Source organism: Phocoena phocoena, chromosome 2 (genome assembly GCF_963924675.1).
Source record: "Phocoena phocoena chromosome 2, mPhoPho1.1, whole genome shotgun sequence".
Taxonomy (NCBI): domain Eukaryota; kingdom Metazoa; phylum Chordata; class Mammalia; order Artiodactyla; family Phocoenidae; genus Phocoena; species Phocoena phocoena.
This window is the reverse complement of record NC_089220.1, coordinates 43,372,988-43,397,130: the sequence shown is the minus strand read 5'-3', so window position 1 is coordinate 43,397,130 and position 24,143 is coordinate 43,372,988. Positions and strand designations below refer to the sequence as shown.

The 24,143-nt window shown below is 37.5% G+C and overlaps 2 protein-coding genes across 2 annotated transcripts in view; one reads left to right on the top strand and one right to left on the bottom strand.

The window, feature by feature from the left end:
• Nucleotides 1-3,378, bottom strand: part of EXOC5 (exocyst complex component 5) — a 49,171-nt gene extending 45,793 nt beyond the window's left edge. Inside the window, exon 1 of the mRNA XM_065871608.1 lies at nt 3,114-3,378. Coding sequence (XP_065727680.1) covers nt 3,114-3,140 — 27 coding nt within the window. The 5' untranslated portion in view covers nt 3,141-3,378. The remainder of the gene's footprint in view (nt 1-3,113) is intronic.
• A 150-nt stretch (nt 3,379-3,528) lies between these two features.
• AP5M1 (adaptor related protein complex 5 subunit mu 1) lies at nt 3,529-23,819 on the top strand. The gene is made up of 8 exons (XM_065872274.1): nt 3,529-3,894; nt 10,338-10,983; nt 15,610-15,837; nt 16,411-16,550; nt 17,275-17,360; nt 17,452-17,570; nt 20,429-20,525; nt 22,957-23,819. The coding sequence occupies exons 1-8, from the start codon at nt 3,821-3,823 to the stop codon at nt 23,037-23,039; spliced, it is 1,473 nt and encodes a 490-aa protein (XP_065728346.1). The 5' UTR covers nt 3,529-3,820; the 3' UTR covers nt 23,040-23,819.
• The last annotated feature ends 324 nt before the right edge of the window (nt 23,820-24,143 follow it).

The window sequence follows — 24,143 nt, the reverse complement described above, 5'->3', positions numbered from 1 at the left end:
AGAGAGGAATACTTATGACAACAGAGAAAAAATTTACTATCCCCGCCACTTTTTATAAAGAGGACATAATCCAAACCACATAGGAATTCCTGTTTAGAATGTCCAACCTGAGGTGATCATTTAGAAACACTGCAGACAGAACTTTTAAACCATTTCTGTCAATTGAGGAAATATCCGGTAGTTTGATTTTGTTGTATGAAGGTGTTTATGTTAAAAAGGAAGTCTCACAGGACCAATAAGAAGATTTTAAAAGAAATAGGATTAACACTTATGAAATTTCATGGATTCAAAACATAATTTTGTATTGATTTAACTTGTTTTTCAATGTGAAAAAATTAAAACACAACTCAGTTTATTGGTGCATTAAAGCCAGGATACAAAAACTAAATATCCTTGACTACATCCTGACCTCTGTTTTCCACAGTTCTCCAGCTGTGACTAAGAAAGGGAAGCAAGAGAAAAAGCACTCCCTGACTTTCCTACAACCTAGGTCCTAAGGCAAAAGCAACAGGAAATGGCGGTGACAAACGAAGTTTGGTTTTTGTTTTCTTTTTTTCCTTCTCCCTCTAAAGCAAAGAGACCAACTTTTCACTTAGGGATGAAAACTTATTCAAGAGTAGAATCCACTGTAGGGATGAAAAGATAAATACACTTCCTAATCATGACTATTTACCTTTAATTGTAACTACTAAAGTAATATGCTTTTAAAAAAATTTTTATTTATTTATTTATTTTTGGCTGCCTTGGGTCTTCGTTGCTGCACGTGGGCTTTCTCTAGCTGCGGCGAGCGGGGGCTACTCTTCGTTGCAGTGCAAGGGCTTCTCACTGCGGTGGCTTCTCTTGTTGCGGAGCACAGGCTCCAGGCGCGCAAACTCAGTAGTTGTGGCGCACGGGCTTAGTTGCTCCACAGCATGTGGGATCTTCCCGGACCAGGGCTTGAACCCGTGTCCCCTGCATTGGCAGGCAGATTCTCAACCACTGCACCAACAGGGAAGTCCCTAAGGTAATACGCTTTTAATTTTGATGAAACAACATACTACATATGGTCAGGAAAGAGAAAGTCACATGAGTTAAGATCCATAAGCATGTTCAAGGTTGTTCTATGAACACTGTGGACACAGGACTAGTCTGTCTCTATCATCACTGGTAAGTGAATATTACCTGCTATCATAACTGGAGTCACTGAGTTAACTTAAACCCTAATTTAGTTTAACTACTTTACTAAATGGCAAGACCCTAGAAAGCTAAATATACTACAGATATTTCTCCACCTCCTCTCCTCCCCCCGTGGTGGGGGCAGGGGGAACAGAAATCAAATATATTTTCAAGGAAGTATATGTGGAGTCATGCGATCAAACATTCAAGGAAAAAAAAGACAACTGGGAATGTCAAGCAGGATCCATAAGCCCAAAGGTTAATGCCTTCTAAACTGTATGACAAAATAACAGTTTTCTATTAATAGCTGGCTGGTCCCATATTTCATTATATTAAAGGCTTCAAGTTCATAAATTGTTTTCTACCTTTACAAAAATGTGAAAATAAAACAAGGAACTACAGAATTACTTAGTATCTTGCTCAGGAACATACAGTAAAAGCTTGTAGCAAAAAGAATGTCTCCCTGCTCCTGTGTCAATCAATAAACAGATGGCACAATTTTGGAGTTAGAGAAATTAATGTAAAATATATCCTTACAGTTAAATCTGAGGAAATGTAATTAATATTTCCCAATTCTTTCTTACAATTATATTCTTTCACTCATAAATTACTATCTTATTACAACTTATTATAAAAATGGCATATACTATTCCTCAATAAATGCATTATCTATCCAAAAGCTGATAGAAACCCAAAATATAGTTAGCTAACAAATGAAAAGTTCCCAGTTGTTATAGAAACTGTGGCATTCAAATTTTAAGCCAAAAAAACCCAAACAAAACCTGCTGAATCTCACGCAGAAAAAAGGATCCAATTTTCACTTATGGAGAAATTATCTATTGTCAACTGCAGCCTTAATTATTTCTTACACTTTTATTATTCAATATGAAACACAAGCACACATCAAAAAGGTTCTTCCTTCCCCTTCCTTCATATCTCAGTTTTCATTTCTGTCACAAAAGAAGATCCCCTACACGTTGTTAGGTGGTCTAATTAAAATTTTCCTATTCTATTATCTCAAGCATCACAGCTTCTCACACAGGATTCCCGTAAACTGAATTTTAAGTTTTAGAGACTGAAAACGGTCCAAGAAACACATTAGAATCTCACTGTCTCACGCGTTAAGAATTCTTTTTTTTTTTTTACATCTTTATTGGAGTGTAATTGCTTTACAACAGTGTGTTAGTTGCTGCTGTATAATAAAGTGAATCAGCTATACATATACATACATCCCCATATCCCCTCCCTCTTGCGTCTCCCTCCCACCCTCCCTATCCCACCCCTCTAGGTGGTCACAAAGCACCGAGCTGAGGGGGGTTATAATACACTTCAATTCCTCAAGAGCCGAACACAAATGTTAATTTTACTTTTGACTTCCTTCAGTCGGAAAGGGCTTAGTAGGCCTTTATCGTCGTAAAAAATACTACAGCCTTTTCAAATAGAAGGGTAAACTGGTAGGCAAGTGAGCGCCGCTTCCAACACTGGCTAACGGAGTCATTACTGAACCACCAGAAGCGCCTAGTCGTCCCAATCTCAAGGCGGTGGGGGGGGCCCTAGAATATCACGCGGGGATCCAGGCGACAAGACGGGTCTCACCAGACCTGGGTCAGGCTCCTCTTTCCGTGCCCCAAGTCAGCCCTTCCCACTCTCATCCCGAGTTCATCTTCCAACGCCCAAACCCCGAGGCTCCCTTCCAGCCGTGCGGACAAAACCAATGCTCCTCCGCTGGGACTCCGGGATTGCTCCCCTGCCCACCTCCCCACCCCGGTCCCCAAGCCACCCCTCCCCCCTTTCACGCTCCGCCCGCGCCGACACGGGAGCCACCACCCCACCCCTTCCCCTTCTCACCTTCCTTCCCCAGGGCTGCTCCCGCAGCCGCGAACGCCCGCTCCTCTGCCCGCCCACCTCGCTGCTCACACCCCGGGCCCGCCACTCCCTGAAGAGCTGCGGAGACCCACCTCGAAGAGCTCGGCCGTCGTGGCCATCCCGGCCGGCTGAGAGGCTCGCCTCGTACTGGATGCCGTCTCTTCTTCACATGCTGCGCCTCAGCGGCGCCGCGCACAGGTCTCTGCTCGGCTCACCAGCTCCGGCTCCCGGCCGCCGCGGGCCGCCCCGCTCCCCGCAGAGCCCAGGCGGGGCGGGAAAGCGGCCATGAAGCGAAGCCGCAGACGCCTGTCAGCTGCCTCCCGGCGCCGCCCGCGCCGCTCCCATTGTCACCGCCTCGTACGCCGGAAGTGGAGCTGCGCGCTCCCGGGTGGCTGTTGGGAGGGGCCGGCGAGGGGGAGAGCAGCAGGCGAACCGCGAAGAGGCTCCCCGCGCGGGCGAGTGAGGCATCATGATCCTTGCGGGCTACCGTCCCGGAAGTGGACTCGAGAGGAAGAAAGTAGCAGGGTTGGTGGGGATAAATAGATTTCCGGAGGTTTTAAGGGCGGATTCACAGAAGTTTTTGTGGCGTGTGTTGTCCAGCGCGGACTCAGAGGTTTTAGTGACTTCATCTGAAGGAGTTAGCTTCTCTGCTGAACCCGACCTGTCTGTGGTGGGGCAGAATGTGGCTCTAGATGCGTGAGCCTCGGGGCTTCTGGTAAAAGAAAACGCCTGAGAAAGCCGGTCTGCGCTCTTCTTCGGTGGCCACCTTAGAGAAGAGCTGATGCCTTAGTGGCTTATCATGGCCCAGCGGGCAGTGTGGCTCATAAGCCACGAACCGGGAAGTCCACTTTGTGGCACCGTCAGATTCTCCAGGTAAACGCAAATCTAAATCTTCAGGCGTGATGGATCGGACAGATGGATGGTGTAGCGTAGTTTTGTGATGCTGTGTATCCCTGGTCCGACACCTGGGCAAGTTACTTAACATTTGTTTCATCTGTTAAGTGGAGATTGTAATAATACTACCTTATAGTGTTGTGAGAATTAAATGAGTTGATGCCTGGCACATTTTAAGTATTATGTATTTTCTCATATTAATGTTACTGTATCGTAACTCCACCTACGTAAGATTGATGTAGAGATGACGAAAGGAAAGGAAACTTCCTGAGCAATAAACATATTTCACATTTTTCTACTTTAATAAAAATCATTCAAGGACATTTTAACTCATTTTTATGGAAAGTTCTTGCTGAGCAGTATCAGGCTGTTACTTTCAGCTTATAATTATTTTTCATTCCCAGAAATTCTCAGTTTACTTTAAAGTTCCTAATTGTTGAAGAAAATTGAAAAAGTACAAAAAATTAAATTGAATTCACTTTTTTAAAATGGTGTGAGCTGATCTGGTTCCACTTTTAGAATTTGCCACGTTTTATCAAACTAGCTCTGTGAAGAGAATATACAGTAACTCACTGTAAAATATGGGTGGCAATTGAGTGATCTGTTTCACCTTTTGTTCTCAGTGGTGGACAGTTCTTTCTTGCAAACATTCATTCTTCCCTGAGAAAAGCTCTGTAGTGAAGTAGTTAGTTCTGAATCCAGATTGAGGCTGACAAAGATGAGTGTAATTTTAAGGAAAAGTGGTAGGCAATGTGGATATGAAAAATTCCCTCTTTCCTGCCTTAACAATTTTTGTTACTGAAGGCATTGAGCCTTGGAGTTTACCATTTTCTCTGGGGTACCTGGCTTACATTTGTTGTTCTTGTTGTTGTACCTCAGGAGGTTAATAATAATCTTCAATATGGTTCATCAGCCTTATTGGTCCATCCATCCTAGGTACTCCTGCTTTACTTATATATTCCCTTTGGTATCTTTATCCTTTTGTTTGTGTGTTTGTGTATGTATTTTTCAAATTATACAATTAAGTGTGCTATAGATGTCATTCCCTTTTCTTAACGCTTGTCAGGTTTCTCAGCACTATTTTTAGGAAACATCCAGGTTACTTTGTTCATCTAGGGCAGCACCGTCCAGTAGAATTTTCTTCAATGATGGAAATGGGAGATGTTCTAAATCTATACTGTCTAATATTGCAGCTACTGGCCACATGTAGTTGTTGAGTTTTTGAAATGTGGTTATTGTAACTGAGGAACTCAGTTTTTAATTGTGTTTCATTTTAAGTTTAAATAGCCATGCATGGCTAGCAGCTACTATACTGGATAGTGCAGATCTAGGCCATTGCATCTACTTGCTCTGTAGTACTCCATGGTTTACATCTGTCACATTTTACATCTCCCCTTCCCCCGGTGATGATCTCCCAGATTGCCCCCGACTCAGCTATCAAAACGGTGCTGCAGTAAATAACCTCAGACAGTTACATGGGGGCATATCTATACTGATTTTGACTAAATATTACCAAATAATTAGCTCCTCAGAATACTTTGACCAGTCTACACTCTCATCAGCAGTATCTCTATTCTTTCCTAACACTTACTCCACTTTTTGCCAGTACTGGTGTAAAGAATATCTCACTTTCATTTGCATTTCTCTGTGTAGCAACGGCCTTTGGGTTTCCTCTTCTGTGAATTGCCTGTATATATCCATTGTCTGTTTTTTTCTTCAAGAGTTGCTGGTTTTTTCCTGTTAACTTGCAGGAGTTCATTGCATAATCTTGATATTAGTCCTATGTCATTTTTAGCTGTTATAGATATTTTATCTTAACTTATTGTCATTGTCAATTAACTTTTCATTACCCTTGGTTAAACAGAAATCCCTAGTTTTGTTGCAGTCAAAGTAGTTAGCCCTTTGGGGGAATTTGTTGAAGTCTTTTCCTACCTTTATTTCCTGAAGATATCTTACTACATTATTTCCTCTTGACTTTATCATTTTCTCTATTATATTTAGGCCTTTAATCCGTCTGTAGTCCATCTCTGGATGTGGTGTTAAGTAGTATTCTAATTTTGTTTTTCTCTATGCTGTGGGGCAGTTTTCCTGACATCATCTTCCAAATAGTATGTATTTTCTTCATTGATTTCTGGGGCTGTTGATAGTAGCTTATTATGTCTCCCATATAAACATTGGTCTGTCTCAGTTCTATTACTTTGTTCTTTGCCAGTACCATAGTGTATTTATATCTGTGGCTTTGTAGCTTATTTTAACATCTCGTAGAGGTAAGATTTTTGTACTGTGTACAATAATAAGTTTCTTGAAGAAGTTGTGCTTGTTTTCAGAGTTCTTTCCCACTGTGCTCAGAATATTTCAAAAGAAAAATTCTTTTTGTTTGGGTGGACTTTTCAACATCTCTGTGAAGGCAGCAACTTGGGTTCAGATAATTCATCTGCCACTTATTTATCCTGTATCATTGAACGAATTAGTTAGGTCTTATTTTTTTTTTCTGTTTTCTGACCTCCTGGGGCCAGAGTTAGAGCTAAACAGATATGCACTGGCCTTTTATCCACATATTTGCCAAAGGATAATGGCCATCACTTAAGATTTAAGAATGTAAATGATCTTTCCTCTATCTAGCTACTTTTTCCCCACAACAGAACTTGATTTAGATTCTGGTTTAGAGATTTGCTGTCTGGATAGATAGTAACAGTACCAGCTTAAGTCTAGCTTACGTTAGTATTGTTCCCTGTAGTTGCAGGGCCATTTAAAGTTCAAGTCCTGTTTTAGAAAAGGCCTAGAATAACTCTGAAATGACAGGTTGAGTCATCCGGCAAAGTATTTATTGAACATATATTGAGACATTCTATAAGGTCCCAGACAAACTTATTTTTACAATTTCAATCATGAAATTCTTACACTTAAGAGAACTTGAATTATCCTCTAGAGGATAGTAGTCTGGACTAGAGTTCAGTCCAGAGTTTTTAACTATCCTTATTCAAAGACTAAGAGAAAGAAGTGGCATTCACCTGCTAGGCCATTACTGGAGGGCTAGCTAATTCTTCCCTTTCCTCAATCAAGAAAATGCATCAGAATGTAAATGAGTGAGGTTCACTAATACATGGATAACTTTGAATACATTCTTATTTTTCTTTTTTAGAATTATTAGTAAACACCAATATTTTATTAGTAGTATTAGTGAATTAGTAGAAAAACATTATTTGGCTAGGTCTGTTCTTGATTCTTGATGAGAATTGCTTATATGTTCTTTAGCCACTCCCTTATTTTACAAATAAGAAGACAGACTTAGGGAAGTTAGGCAATTTACACAGAAGTTAATAGCAAATAAATGACTTTGTTGTGGACTTTGGAGTGGAGAGATAAGGAATCGGGAAAGTACTTTTTTAATTAAGAAGATGTGATCTAACATTTTTGTAAATTTCTGTTTCCCCAAAAAAAGGACGAATTAGTAACTTACTGTTCAGGATAGAGCATGGAAACCATAAAAGATTATTCATTTTATTCTTTTTGTTACCTCATAGTATCTTCCAGGGCCATAGAGATAAACCACTATTACTAAGATGCTCTTACATGTTTTTGTAGGGGTTGGCAAGAAGACTTAGGGTACCAAGTGTACTCAGTAAACTAGTGAATCCACAATGTGGAGGATTAAATTGAACCACTTTTTCCCATCATACTCTACTAAGATGGAATCAGAAAAAAAAGTCCTGTGGTGGGGTGGGAGAAATTTATGAAGAGGGTCAAAAGGTATACTCTTTCAGTTATAAAATAAATAAGTCATAGGGATGTAATATACAGCATGGTGACTATAGTTGAATTATATTGTATTGCATATTTGGAAGTTGCTAAACAGGAAGTCTTTCTTTTTTAATTTATTTAATGTATTTATTTTTGGCTGTGTTGGGTCTTCGTTGCTGCGCACACTTCATTGCGGCTACTCTTCATTGCGGTGCACGGGCTTCTCGTTGTGGTGGCTTCTCTTGTTGTGGAGCACGGGCTCTAAGCGCACGGGCTTCAGTAGTTGTGGCGCATAGGCTCAGTAGTTCTGGCTCGCGGGCTCTAGAGCACAGGCTCAGTAGTTGTGGCACAGGGGCTTAGTTGCTCTGCGGCATGTGGGATCTTCCCAGACCAGGGCTCAAATCTGTGTCCTCTGTATTAGCAGGCAGGTTCTTAACCACTGCGCCACCAAGGAAGCCCCGACAGGAAGTCTTAAAAGTTTTTATCACACAAAAAAAATTTTTGTTAACTATGTAAGGTGATAGATGTTAACTAGACGTACTGTGGTGATCATTTTGCAATGTATACAAATATCAAATCATTATGTTACATACCTGAAACTATTGGGTTGGCCAAAAAGTTCCTTAGGTTTTTAAGTAAAAATAAAAGACACATTTTTCATTTTCACCAAGAACTTTATTGAACAAGGTATTCACTGTTTTGTTCCACTACCTTCTGCTATTTTTCAAGCAGCTTCATAATTCCATCTTCCCAAAACTTTTTATCTTTTTGAGCAAAGAACTGTTCCAGGTGCCTTTTACAGTCTTCCAGGGAATTTAAATGTTTTCCATTAAGAGAATTTTGTAAAGACGGAAATAAATGGAAATCTGGAAATGTCTGGTGAATACGGCGGATGAATTGGAACTTCCCAGCCAAGCTATAACAGTTTTTGCCTGGTCATCAAAGAAACACGCGGTCTTGCGTTATCCTGATGGAAGATTATGCATTTTCTGTTGCCTAATTCTGGATGCTTTTTGTCGAGTGCTGCTTTCAGTTGGTCTAATTGGGAACAGTACTTGTTGGAATTAATTGTTTGGTTTTCCGGAAGTAGCTCATAATAGAGGACTCCCTTCCAGTCCCACTATATATAACATCACCTTCTTTGCATGAAGACTGGCCTTTGGTGTGGTTGGTAGTGGTTCATTTCAGTTGCCCCACGATCTCTTCCATTCCACACTATTGTACAGTATCCACTTTTCATCACCCATCACAATTTGTTTCAAATACAGAACATTTTTGATATGTTTCAGTAGACAATCACATGCGGAAATACGGTCAAGAAGGTTTTTTTTGCTTAACTTATGTGGAACCCAAATACCAAAGCGATTAACATCACCAAGCTGGTACAAATGATTTTCAACACTTGATTTGGATATTTTGAGTATGTCGGCTGTCTCCAGTGTGCTATAACATTGACTGTTCTCAGTTAATGTCTCGATTTGATTGCTATCCACTTCAACTGGTCTACCCAATGGTGGAGCATCGTCCAGCAGGAAATCTCTAGCATGAAACTTTGCAAACCATTTTTGACACGTTCTATCAGTCACAGCACCTTCTCCATACACTGCACAAATCTTGTTTTTTGCGTTTTAATTGTGTTTTTACCTCTCTTGAAATAATAAAGCATAATATGCTGAAAATGTTGCTTTTTCTTTCTTTTTCAATATTAAAATGGCCACACAGAAATTCTCCAATTTTGATTTTTTTTTTAAATGAACACTGAAGTTAAAGACAACTAAGCACTACTAGAGCCATCTTATGGAAAAAAATGAATGAACTTTTTGACCAACCTAATGATATAATGTTATATCTAAATTATACCTCAGTTAGAAAGTGGTGGGGGGAGAGGGAGAAAGGGGAAAGGAAAGACAAGACAAGAAAATCTTCTTTGCAGCCTTATCTGTAACAACAAAAGAAGTGATGTTTCTACCAATGGGGGTCCAGATAGATTGCAGGTCCTTAACCCAATGGTATACTGTGCAGCTGTAACTTTATATGACCTAACTTGGAAAGTGTAAAAAGTAAGTTTCACTGCAAAATGTATCATTCTGTTTTTTTTAAAATAACAGTGTGTTTATGTTTATGCTTTAAAAGCATTGAAAACCCTCTAGAAGGATGAAACAGTAAACCCTTGGCAGTGGTTACTCCTGGAGGTAGGATTGAGTGGGGAGAAAGATGTTCCTTGTGATTAAAAAACAAAGGAAAGGAGGAAATAAAAAGTAAACTTTTTTTAAAAAGATAAAGAAAAAAAAGTCCTTATAGATGCCTAAAATGTATACAGGTATACACGCCTTGCTTAAGTGCGAATCTGAGTGGCCAAAGACTAGGATTTTGAATTAGAACCAGGTACTCTACTCTACCTATTTAAAAAATCAACTAAACTGAATTTTTTTAGATAATAGATAATGGTACTTTATCATTTGAGATATATCAAGTACACAACAGGTAGTTGTTTTAGTAAGAATTTAACATGTAATATAATAATTTTTTGGTTGTGGTTTTTGTTTGTTGGTGTGTGTATTTGTTATTGTGTGTTTTGTTATTAGTGTTTGCCTTATGTTTTGTGTTTGTTTTTAGGTTTTGAACTTGCAGTTTTATTTTACTTGCAGGAATTAATTATGGTTTTGTTTCCATTAATACAGACGGTATCCAACTGTTGAAAAAAGAGCCAAAGTCTTCAATGGAGCAAGTTATGTGCCTGTTCCTGAAGATGGTCCCTTCCTTAAAGCACTGCTTTTTGAACTGAGATTACTGCGTGATGATAAGGACTTTTCGGAGAGTCGTGATAGCTGTTCACACATCAATAAAACATCCATTTATGCACTCCCGATAGGAGGTGAAGAACTCTGGCCAGTTGTTGCTTTCATGAAGAATGGCATGATATACGCTTGTGTTCCACTGGTTGAACAAACTTTATCCCCTCGTCCACCATTAATTAGCATTAGTGGAATTTCACAAGGCTTTGAACTTCTTTTTGGGGTACAGGGTTTTCTCTACTCAGGTCAAAAAAATGACAGTGAGCTAAATACAAAATTGAGCCAGTTGCCCGACTTGCTTCTACAGGCTTGTCCCTTTGGCACTTTGTTAGATGCCAACTTACAGAATTCATTGGATAGTATTAATTTTGCTTCTGTTACTCATCCACAAAAACAGCCGACCTGGAAAGCTGGAACATACAAAGGAAAACCACAGGTTTCTATTTCTATCACTGAAAAGGTAAAATCCATGCAATATGATAAACAGGATATAGCAGATACATGGCAAGTCATTGGAGTTGTCACTTGCAAGGTGAGATTTTCTCTGGTACTTGTTTTATCATAGCACTTAACATTTATGGAGAAAAGTAAAATTTGCCGACCTTATTTTACATCATAATGTGACATTCTTGATTCTTATAAACAGCAGTCATTAAATGTTATGTTCACGTGAAATTTTATAATGTTATCTTTTTGCATTTCTTACTAATTATACTGGCTATATGCATTTGACCCTTGAACAATACAGATTTGAACTGCGTGGGTCTACTTCTACGTGGCTTTTTTTCACTAAATACATACTGCATTTGGTACTATAGTATCTGCAGTTGGCTGAATCTACAGTTGGCTAAATCCACAGATGCAGAACCTTGGACACAGAGTGCTGACTGTAAAGTTATACATGGATTTTGACTGACCAGAGGGTCAGTGCCCCAACCCTCGCATTGTTCAAGGGTCAACTGCATTGCTGTGTAATGAATTGACCTGTTACCACAACCAATAAACATTTATTATACTCGTAGTTTCTGTAGGTCAGGACTTCAAGAGCAACTTAGCTGGGAACTTCTAGTGTGGAAGTCTGTCACAGTCAAGAGTTCAGCTGGGGCTATAGTCACCTGAAGGTATGGCTGGAGCTGGAAGTTCTACTTGCAAGGTGACTGAGTCACATGGCTGGCAAGTTGGTGCTGATTATTGGTAGGAGACCTCAGTTTCTTTCCATGTGGACTTCTCAACAGGCTGCTTAAGAATGTTCTCACAACTTGGTGACTGCCTTCCCTTTGATCAAATGATCATACAGACAGCCAACCACATGAGGCACAAGTGAAAGCTATTCTTTTTATTACCTAGGCTGAAAGGTCACATAGTATCACTTCTGCCACTTTCTGTTCATCAGAAGCAGGTCACTTTGTCTGGTCCACATTCAAGGGGAGTGGGATGAGGCTCCATCTTTTGAAAAGAGTAGGGTCAGAGAATTTGTGAAAATATTTTAAAGTCACCGTACCTACTTTCCATTTTTCCTAGAGGGGGTGAAATTGACAAATCTCTGACTTAATATCTGAAGCCATTTTCAAGGGCTCATGTTTTATTTAAACAAGTCACTAGGTTAATATAGGGTTCTGTGGTTTAAGGTTAGGTAATAGGAAAAGGCAATGAAAATAACAATACAGTTAGCAGTGATCAGTGCCACATTCAATAATGATCAAAAATAGAGCCCCTCCAAGAGAATGTCTACAAGTACATATTAATATTCTCAGGTGTCTGTTTTTCTGTTATCTTCTTTTATTCTCTGCACTTATTAATACAAACTTTTTATGTATCATATTAATGTTGAGTAGTTAAGTGCAAATCCAATAGATAAAAGTAGATTTCAAGAATAGAGAATTAGAAGAGTCCTGGCAGACAAATTGGGTCTTTTTTTTTCCTTTTTAACCTTAAAGTGGCCTAAAAATTTATGTGCCTGTTTTAAACTCACTTCTATTATGATCAAAAATACATTCCAGGGCTTCCTTGGTGACACAGTGGTTGAGAGTCCGCCTGCCGATGCAGGGGACACGGGTTCGTGCCCCGGTCCAAGAAGATCCCACATGCCATGGAGCGACCGGGCCCATGAGCCGTGGCCGCTGAGCCTGCGCATCCAGAGCCTGTGCTCTGCAACGGGAGAGGCCACAACAGTGAGAGGCCTGTGTATTGAAAAAAGAAAAAAATACATTCCAGTTATTAATTTTAATAGAAATAGTTATCATAAATGTCTCCAAAATTAAGGTGTTTACAGATTATGTCATTCATACCTCTTAAAGCAGTTGAATCTACGTTTCTTGTAAGTTCTGTAAAATACAAGTAGGAAAATTCACTGTCTCTCTTTTTCATTCTGTAATAATGAACAGGGAATATGTTATATATAATTTAATACTAATTAATATTATGCTATTTAAATATCTCAGCTCATTGATAGGCTGACCCTAGTTTATTGCTTCTGGGAATTTTAGATTGGCTCCTATTCTTGGTCTAATACAGATGATCATTATGGGAAACTTTCATCTTTAAAAAACTTTTTTCTAAAAATAAAAATAGTGAGGGTGTACTGAAACTCATGAACTAAATGTTTCTTTAGGGTTGTATGTAAATAGTATAACTGTTAGCCAAACCATTTTTAAAGTATTTAAAGGAGTTTTATTATGAAGCCTATTGTAAATGGAAATAATTATCTTCATTTTATCTCAATCCTAGTAGGAAACCTGGTGAACCAAAAGCCAGTGGACTGAAGTTCTAATCCTCATTCCACCACTAATTTCTCTGTCTCTTTGGAAGAGTTACACAATTTTTTAAAATCTTTTTTCCTTTTTTTTTTTTTTCGCGGTACGCTTGCCTCTCACTGTTGTGGCCTCTCCCATTGCGGAGCACAGGCTCCGGATGCGCAGGCTCAGCGGCCATGGCTCATGGGCCTAGCCGCTTCACGGCATGTGGGATCTTCCCAGACCGGGGCACGAACCCCTGTCCCCTGCATCAGCAGGTGGACTCTCAACCACTGCGCCAGCAGGGAAGCCCTCTTTTCTCATTTTTAAAATTAGATAAGTACCTAGGTCCCTTCTGTTTGTATAATTCCTAATTAAAAGTCCAGATCTACATATGCCAGATTGGTTTAAAGGGTAGTATACAGATTTCTTCTAGAATGGATGTCCTCATCCCGTAGTGAATGGCTAGTGCTCTGGTATTTCAGATGCCTAGACCGCAGATAATTTGTTGGTTATTTCCATAATGGTTGCTGTTTCTCTGATTCCTTTAATTGTGTTAGAGGATAATAAGTATAAACCAAATATTTTAAAATGTTGATACTATTTGCTACTAATATTTGTTCATATATTATCTCCACAAATATCTGCCAAAAAATAAAACTTTTTTCTTTAATTCTTGCTATCCACATATAGAGAGTGAAGTAGCAGATGATTTAAAGTTGAAAATACTAAAATGTTCTTAAGTTTCATAGTAGTTATTTGGCATTTTTATTATCAAATGGGATTGACGTTATTCTAACTATCACTGAAAGACCTTTATAAGTCACTAATTATACATGGTACTGTTCATAATGCCTGCCTGCTCTCTAAATGCTTGCATTATACAGCAGATATATTCATGAATTCACACATATGTCAAGTGATAGATAAAAATATAAAACATTTCCTATTAAAATTGCGAACCAAAGGTACGGTTCATAATTATAAAAAGATATCCATTCAGCAAACGTTATTGGAGTATCTCTGGCTGCGTTGGGTCTTTGTTGCTGCACATGGGCTTTCTTTTGTTGCAGAGGGCGGAGCCTACTCTTCGTTGCGGTGCGTGGGCTTCTCGTCACGGTGGCTTCTGTTGTTGTGGAGCACGAGCTCTAGGCATGCGGGCTTCAGTAGTTGTGGCACGCGGGCTTCAGTAGTCATGGCTTGTGGGCTTCAGTAGTTGTGTCTCACGAGCTCTAGAGCGCAGGCTCAGTAGTTGTGCCACACAGGCTTAGTTGCTCCGCGGCATGTGGGACCTTCCCAGACCAGGGCTCGAACTCATGTCCTCTGCATTGGCAGGCGGATTCTTAACCACTCCGCCACCAGGGAAGTCCCTGGAGTATCTCTTATACTTAGCAATGTACTGGGCACTAGAGATACAAAGAAAAATATAATAATTCTTGCTTTCAAAAACTTAAAGCTTAAAGAAGGAAACAAACAGGAGCACAGACATTTGATCTCACCTCTAGAGAGTGGGCAGTTAATGCATAATGCAGACTATGTACATGATAGTGGAACTAACTGCTTGCATTTGGAACTAAGCATTATACCTACTGAGTTCCACCAACTCTTAAAATATTGTACAAGTCTAGCCAAACAAAACTTATCAGTAAGCCTTATATGCTTCAATTGGACAGTTGTAATTGGGTGCTTTAATAGAGGTAAATGTCAAGTTTGAGTTATAAAGGAAGAGCCTGACTGCCCACCGCCCCCCACCCCCACCCCCAGCACACACCCAAGTAAGGTATATCAGTCTGGCTGGGTCAGAAAAAGAGCCACTACAGATTTATGGGAGTAAAGGTGTTTAGTATAGGAATGAGGGCTTACTCCCGGATAAGAGGAGCTGGGAGAATAAGTCTCTGATCCTCTGACAGTCCCCAGTGTGTCTCCAGCATTACTTGCAGGGTAGAAAATGATTAAAGAGGTAGATGGGAACCAAACAGCAAAAGGCTTTAAAAGTAATACAAAACTGAGGGGGAACTATTGAGAGGTTTTGACATGGATACAATATAATTAGAATTATGTTTTATTAAGATAGCTCTAGCATTGATGAAGGATGGATTGATTAGAGGAAAGTGAGTCTAGATACACTTAGAGGGCTATGACAGAAATTGTAAGGGCCTGTACCAGTGTAACAGGAATGAAGAAAAGTTGCTTTTTAAGGGTTTTAAATGTAAGCAGAGGGCTCTAGGAAGGCTCTCCTGGTCTCTGGCTTGGGTGTCTGAGAGCATGATAGAATCATTAACCAGAACACAGAAAGCAATGAGAATAATACCTTGAGAGAAAAGTGAATTAAGTTGTGGAAAGTGACTCAGATAAATTAAGAAAGGCCTCTTTCAAAAGATGTATGCTTCAAAGATCTTGGTAATATCTGTTTGTTTGTGTTGCAGTGTGATTTAGAAGGAAGTATGCCAAATGTTACGATCAGCTTGAGTCTCCCCACCAATGGATCTCCACTTCAGGATTTTCTGGTTCATCCTTGTGTGACATCTCTCGACTCTGCCATTCTGACTTCTAGTAGCATTGATGCAGCAGATGATTCTGCATTTAGTGGGCCTTACAAATTTCCACTCACTCCACCTTTAGAGTCATTCAACTTATGCTACTACACTTCTCAGGTAAACAACCTTGGAGAAGTTGGGACTTTGCTAATCTTCATATTTATGAATTCTGTTGTAAGCAAATCATCCATACTTTTGGTCCAAACAAGAACTTTTCATGAGTTACTTACCAGAAGATTCAGATTGTTTCGCTTCAATCAGTTATTGATGACCCATTAAGCTACTGCTGATCTGGGAGGGTTGGGGAATCAAGATACAAGCAGGGCAGCAGAAACTGTGGGCGGGTGTCAGTGATCAGTATGTCTAGTGCATGTTCTGTGTTGCAGGTCATAGAGACCCTGGAGGAAGGGAGTCTGAACAAGCAGGAGTAGGAAAAAGAATGTATCACACACCTCTGTAAGGCACCTTTCTCACCTCTGGAAATAGAAAGAGATGCAAGAATCCCTGACCTTAGAAGGAATGTAGCTTCATCATCTATTATCAGAATAACTTGGAGTAACCCATTAGTCATTAAAGTCATATCTGTATATAATGACTATATTACTGCAAGGCTTTTTTCTCCATCACCACTGATATTTTAGACCCATTAACCTGGGAATTATATAAAAATGTGTTTATGTTTGTTTCCAGGTCCCTGTGCCACCAATTTTGGGTTTTTATCAAGTAAAAGAGGAAGAAGTACAACTAAAAATAACAGTTAATTTAAAACTTCATGAAAGTGTGAAAAATAGTTTTGAATTCTGTGAAGCTCATATACCTTTTTACAACAGGTAGGAATAAAATAACAATGCCATGACCTCTGCCTTCTTTAGTACATTCCCACTGCCCTATAATAAATTGTCTTGGTTTTTACCTTATTTTTAAGATCTAAAAATTTTATGTTTTTCAAATGTATGCTGATTCTTAACCAAAACATTGTCATAAAAATAATCTCTTTATTTTTAAATATTGTCATTTTTCTGGTTAAACTACTTGCTAGTAAATTATAAACTTCAGCCAGTGTATCTTCTTCAGGGTTTATTTTACTACTGGCTTTATTTCTAACAATTTTTCTGTACTCAACATACAGATCAAGCCCAACTAGAAAACCTGGTGAATTAATATCATAAGATTACTTCCGTATCAGTTCTACTTTTAAGTTTGTCCTACAGAATAGTTCTTTTCAAAGGATACATAAATATATAGTAAAATCACAGTTTTAATGTTACGTCAATCTATGTGCCTGTATTAATACATTCTGCATGACTTTGTAGTTATCTTTAGAATTAATAATGAAATGTATAGCATCACCAAAAGAATGTTTATTGTGTTTCTGTGTTTTCTGAGATATAATATTCATTATTTATTCTACTCTATTCTGCAAACTTGAATACAGATCTGCTTTTATGTTGTCCTTGTATTAAGTAACAGTAGCAAGATTTGACTTAAATCTCTTTAAACTGTTATATCTATGATTATTTTTTTCTTTCCATTTTGTCCATTTCTTTTTTAAAGAGGTCCAGTCACACATGTGGAATACAAAGTTAGTTTTGGCCAGCTTGAAGTATTTCGAGAGAAAAGCTTATTGATCTGGAATATTGGTAAACTAGGTTTTATTTATTTATTTTTTCATTCATTTGCTGTAGAATCTATTTAATTTATAATAGTTGATTGATGTATTTCTGTTTTTAGGACAGAAGTTCCCAAAATCAATGGAAATTAGTCTTTCTGGAACTGTAACTTTTGGAGCCAAGAGCCATGAAAAGCAGCCATTTGACCAGATTTGCATTGGAGGTACAGCATATTTAAAGGTAAATATATTTATATGGCTCAGTACATTAGAAACCTTTCCTTTTGTTCCAAATTGCATATAATTGATTTTTAATGTTTCCTAACTTTTTTTTGTTTTTGGAGTTCTGTTCTTTTTGTCTAAGTCCTCTGTTAGATTTTATTAAGATTCTTTTTGTTTAGTAATCACTTTCTATTTCACTTAATACTTTAAAATTTTTAAGGTGAAAGAATTATGTAAAACCTAAATACCTCAACTTAACCTAGTTCTACACAGTTCTTAGATATCACATTTGAGATTTGTATAAAAAGAATGTAAGATGTAGTCTTTGCCCTCTAGGGATTTTTCAATGATGCATGTCAGTAACTGATCAGGACTGACTGCTTTTGGTCTTTCAAAAAAAAGACTGAGCACTTCCAACCAAAGTGGTCAAGGAAAGCTTTGTAGTAGAGATGGAGTTTAGGCAAAACTCTGAGGCTCAGGTAAGCATCGATATGAAGCCTTGAATATTAACTGTCGTTTGTATAGGTGAAGAAATGACTTAATCACAGGAATGAAGGATAACAAGGCATGTTTAGGAAGCACTACTAGAAACAGTAGTCACACAGAAGTCTGAATAAGTGATTTAGGTCTGGATTGTAGAGGATTTGAATCTGGCTTTCATTGCTTTGTTAGAAAATGTTATACTTTCTTTGAGTACGGGAGTGGTCCTTCAGAAAGTGATACTTTATGAGGATCAATCTGAAATGGATGTGAGGAAGGTGAGTGAAGAAAAAAACTAGAGGCAAAGAAACTATTTTTTAGCTATATTAGTATTCCAGCTGAAAGGTAGTAAGTTAATAATGCTGAACTAGTGTAGTGTCACAGAAAGAGAAAGGAAGGGAGAAAAAGGAATAGAGCTGTGATAAAGGTATAGCCTTTAATCTCACTAATTAAGTAGAAAGATAGGAAATAGTTTTAAGTCAAAGATGATGTCATTAAAAAATTGTGACTTAAACCAGACTTGAAGCTCCAGGAGGGCAAAGACCGTGTGAATCTCATTCATTCATTGTTTTATTCCCAACATCTAGTTCAGTACCTAGCACATAAATATTTGATGAATGGATGTACATACTTAGAAGAAAGTTCTGTATCTTAGAAGAAATGTGGAGAAAGTTGGGAGGGAGTGGGCTTCATATCACATATGTTGTTGGTAATAGCAATTTACCCCAGTATAGGTGTCCAGTAGGTGACTTAAAACCCAAAGCTTGATTCTCAAGAGAAAGCTCAACTGTTCTTAGGATCTAGGAGTTATCCATGAGGAAGAAATAGTTGAGGCAGTAGAAATTAAAAGGTCATAAAAAGATAAGAGAAAATAGGAGGAAGATTCAAAAGAATCAGTGAGGGAAAGTGAAAATGCGATCAGAAAGGTAGCAGGAAAACCTAAATAGAGTAGTATCAAAGAAATCAAAGAAAGATTGAAATCTATATGTAAAAGCAACTAGGGGAAATGGTAGTGAAGTCAGAAGTACACTAGTGATATTCATTTCTTCTGTATTGGCTTCAACTATGTCCATGAGCTTTGTTTCAATGATTATTATAGAAATTCCCTCTTCCAGATGTTTTTCAGAAAAAAATGTGAGATGTTACTATACTATATGTTTTTCAAAGGTAGGGATTATGACTCTTCTATTCATTTTCATCACCTAACCAGTTATAGCCGCATCAAAAGCGTGTAGTACGTATTTGTGTTCAATGAATAGATTTATTTTTATAATATCTAGTTGTGTGGAAATCAACCTTGTCATAACTTCCAGCATCCAAAATTATACCAAACAAGCAAGCAAAAGCCCTTTACTATTAGATAATTTGAGTTGCAATAGGGAAGAAATTGCTGAGAAGTTCTGAAAATTACATCTATGTCTGTGATCAGTTAGTTTGGCAATCAAAAGGAGAAAGATAGGAAAAGAGAGAAATTTGCAGGGAAGGGAGAAGGAAGAAAAAAAGTATAGAAAAGCTATCTGGATATTGCCAAATCAAAAGCTTTTAGCAGCAAAGATGCGAATCACAGCAAAAGGAGGCAGGAGTTCTGTAAGAATAGACCTTTCATGGTTCATGTGAATATCATTGTGGCTCAGAGACAGCCCAGCACTATGCCTTCAGAGAAGGTACTAATGGCCCTCTCTATTATAGCCCAATATATTAATTGGCATTTATACTGATATCACCACATTATCAATTAAATCCAGGAACTTACATTCATTCATTACATTTTAGAAAGGTTAGTTATGTAAAAGTTAAATTTTAGTTTTCTGAAAAATTAAGTAGAGCGTTTCATTCCCTCCAAACACCAGATAAACTGGTGTTTCTGTTTTAGTAATTACTTTATTGTTTCTGCTAAAAGGTGTATAAAAGAATTATGATCTGAAATCTATCACAGCCACATAGCCTTAGAGATAGGAGAGAACATACAGAACACCAAACACCATAGGGGAAGGAGCACCAGCTTTTGTAGTCAGGCAGGTCTGAGTTCAAATGCCAGCTCTACTACTTACCTACTGGGACGCTAAGTGTTTCCATCTCTGAACCTCAGTTCCCTCATTTGTAAAATAGGGATACCTTGCAGTGCAGATTAGAGTTTATATTAGTGAAGGGCCTGGTATGTGTTAAGTACTTCATAATGGCAGCCTTACAAAGAAACAGCCCTAATGCAGAAGGGAAAGGTGAGTGTATATGTGTGAATATGTGCACTTGCACGCAAACACACACAGTATTATTTGTGATTTTTATTTTGTGAACTCTGTGAAATAAATTCCTAAACTTGTGTCAAGGGACAAAAATGTGACCATCATTTTTACCAAATAATCACCTTAATTTGGTACATTTCTCTTCTTGTTCTAGCTTCATTTTAGGATCTTAGATTACACACTCACTGGGTGTTATGCGGATCAGCATTCAGTTCAAGTTTTTGCATCAGGAAAACCAAAAATAAGTACATGTAAGTTGTACAGATTCAAACTAACTTAAGGTAACTAAAGTGGTGTTATGTTATTATTAACTAAGATAAAATTAAAATATGACAGAAAAAGATCAGAGAATAATACCGATTTATAAAAATTCTGGCCTAATCCATCCTGTGTAACAGTTTATGTACATTGCCCTCTGCCTTCTCCTATTTGTAAAGTGGTCTGGATGAGCAAGGATTGACATAGAGGTGGGCTCTAGCCTAAAGTTGGATTTGCTTTGCTCTGCTTATAATTTACTCTTACTCTTGGGCAAGTTAGTGAACTTCTTATTTAGTTTCCTCATATATAAAACGGAATTAGTAGTAGTATTTACCTCAGGGTTGTTAGGAGGTTTAAATAAAATCATATCAACCATGCACTTAGCATAATGCTTAGCATGTGGGATGGATTCAATAAATGTTAAGTATGATTATTACTTAAAATTTTAAATACTTTTAGCAAATGTTGTAGTCAATGAGCATTATTTAGTACTCTGTTTTACCAAAAGGAGGGCAAGAGAAATGTGTGTGTGTGTGTGTGTGTGTGTGTGTGTGTGTGTGTGTATACACATACGCACACATATAGTACAAATGGAAATATAGGGAGGGGAAACAGCAATTTGTAGATGAATTCAAAATTATTTAATTCAGATCAAATATAGATATGTGGCATAGAACAAAAAAGTAGCTAGAATGAGGTAGAGTTAGATAAACGTAAGCAGCAACATTTTTGCCTCATATATTAAGGGGAATAAAGCTATTTAGGTAAGTATTTCTTAAACTAAGGGTTAGGTCCCTAGGAAGGATAAGACAAGACTTTGTACTTGAAAGTTTCTAAAGAATTACAGAACTCAGAACTACTGAATTCTAAGGAATTACTTATGAATGGCAATAATAAATTCTATGTAATATAACCAGAATAAGCCATATTCTTTACCTCCATACATCCCTGTGCTTTCTCCTACATCATTTTTTCGTTGCTTTTTAGAGAAATTCATGTATATGGAAGAGTCTTCATAATGCTTTTTTTTTTTTTTTTTTTTTTTTTAATGAAGGCACAATACAGTTGTTAGTTTGGACAAACCAGCAGTTTTGTCTAAATGCAAACAGACCAGTATTTTAGGTTGTCTATGGGAAATATGTTGTCTCTTTAGATAATGTTTAAAATATTGTATCTTATTAATATTAACTAAACATATTTTAGTAATTTTCAGAGATTATAATACAGAATGGGATGTTTCAGTAATTCACCTGCTTCTTAATATATGAATGAAAGAGGTCACTTTAAATGCATAATTATGACCAATCTTTTATTTCCTTCTTCTGTTAGTTTCAGAGCATAGCTGTCACTTCGTGAAACTATGTAAAAACCTTTATTTTGCCATCATCTTGACAATAAAATCTATATTCATAATATACAACTTAGTTCTGAAAAGAGTTTAATAATGCTAATAATCTTGATTTAAATAATAATAGCTGATGTTTATTGCTTACTATGTGCCAGGCACAGTTCTGAGTATGTAATATGTGCTAACTCATTAATCCTTACAGCACCCTACGTAAGTGTTGTTATCTCCATTTTACAGATGAGGATGCTGACGGAACAGAGAGAATAGGGTCACATAGCTAGTAAATGGCAGAACTGGACTCAAAGCCAAGCAGTCTGTCTCTAGACCCTGACCACCTAACCAGTATGCTATGTTGCCTCTCAATGTTACTAGGTTCTCAAACTGAACAAACAACAAAAAAAGGCAGTGAGGTAATACATCCTACCTCTGTCCTTTTCATTATGAAGAAGGTATAAAAGGCAGAATTGGATACATGGAGATGTATGGAATAAGAACTTACACATGTCTAGCTCCAAATGAGCATTATCATCTCAGTTTTACATATCAGAAAACTTTAAAGAGGTTTTCATTTGTCCAAAGCTCTTAAAACAGAAACCTTAAATTTGATCAGAACAATAAGAAACCACTGAAGCAAGCTTTTTAAGACATTACTAGAAAGTTGGATGTGTATTTCCATCTCTGAAACTTTGAATGCATAAAGAATAGCAAGATCAGAATCAGAACTGTGGTGAAGAGGTTACAGAAGGGTAACAATAAAACTATTTTTAATGTTTTTGTAGCTGAAGTAATGGTCTATAAGAAAAAGAATTTAGGGAAGATGTGAGAAAAAAATTAGCAGATTTGGCATGAGGGATTTTGGCATATATAAGCTAAAAGATGGATTATTCATGTATTTAATGAAGCCATATTTTTAAAGTGGTGAAAGTTATAATAATGCCTTGATAAAAATTGAATTGAAATTGATATCTCAAGGTATTGCCTTCCTTGAAATAATTGTGTTCCACAATTTTAAATATCATGACTTTGCTTTCTCATTGAATTTTTAAGATAATATAATCTTATCATTTTTTTTTTAGACCGGAAACTAATTTCTTCTGACTATTACATCTGGAATTCTAAAGCTCCTGCTCCAGTAACATATGGATCATTATTACTGTAATTGTCTCATGTTTAAATGGGATTTATACAATAGTAACATAAATTAAATCACAGTCTTTTATTTTTAAGGTGTATGCATATAACCTATGAGTGAAAATCATTGATTTAATTACAAAATGCTCTTGTTCAATGTTTTTAGTCTGATCTAGTTTGAAAGAACATTTTAAAGACTAATGTATCCAATTTCATTACCCTTTGATTTTACTCAAGTATGAATTCAGAGCATAAAATGTAGTGATTCACTTTCAGCTTATTGTAGACTAGTCTTGGGTTACCCTGCCATACATGTTTCTTCCTGCCTCTGTGGCAGACATGGCTAATCAGTCACAGTCCTCTTTCTCCACTGAGCCTTCCTGGATATGGGCTTAGGCTCCTCAGTGCAGAGCTGCAGGCAGCTGCTCCCAATAGATTGTAGATGCTGTGCAAGATAAAAAACTATTTGCTCTTCCAAACCTAAGTGCTAAGTGCTAGTACAATGTGTTGTTACAGAATACCAGAGACCACATTAGAAACAACTTTGTAAATCTCTTGAGAAAACAGCTGATGAAAATGAAAGAAAATTGTTTAAATAGTAACCTGTTTTTAATCAGAACTATCCTACTGACTAATAAAGAATCTGCATAATTCTATTTTGTTTATCTCTGTTCTGGAGTTACTTTTCAGGCAAGCTTATTCATCTGCCACAATAACATTTTGTTTAGTAAGCGTATTAAGAGGGGTGGGACACCTTCAGAAGATGAGCATAGTGTTTTGTGATTACTGAATATCTGCAGCCAAATTTTTAAATATAAATTTAGATATAATATCGGTCTTTTCCTGTTTTATTATAATTCATTAATGAATGAATTCAGGTAAAAATCAAAAGCTATTTTATGGGTAGAGAGTACCACTTAAATCTTATTTCGGTTTCATGTAGCACATTTTCTTTAAATTTGTCACCCTTGCTTCCTTATTGGCATGCTCTGGGTTTCTTCAGGAACAATCCAGTCATACATACTCTTTATTCTCTACCTGTCTTTACAATTATTCGTCACGTTCTGTTTTCAAAGTAGTTCATTGTCAAGTTGGACTTTAAATGACCATTCAAGAAAAGATGAAATCTCAA

Excerpts from the sequence above, each read along its gene's own strand:
- AP5M1 (XM_065872274.1), top strand. The coding sequence starts at position 3,821 with ATGGCCCAGCGGGCAGTGTGGCTCATAAGCCACGAACCGGGAAGTCCA. Across the intron at positions 3,895-10,337 it reads GGCACCGTCAGATTCTCCAG|ACGGTATCCAACTGTTGAAA; the intron begins GTAAACGCAAAT and ends CCATTAATACAG. Across the intron at positions 16,551-17,274 it reads CATATACCTTTTTACAACAG|AGGTCCAGTCACACATGTGG; the intron begins GTAGGAATAAAA and ends TCTTTTTTAAAG.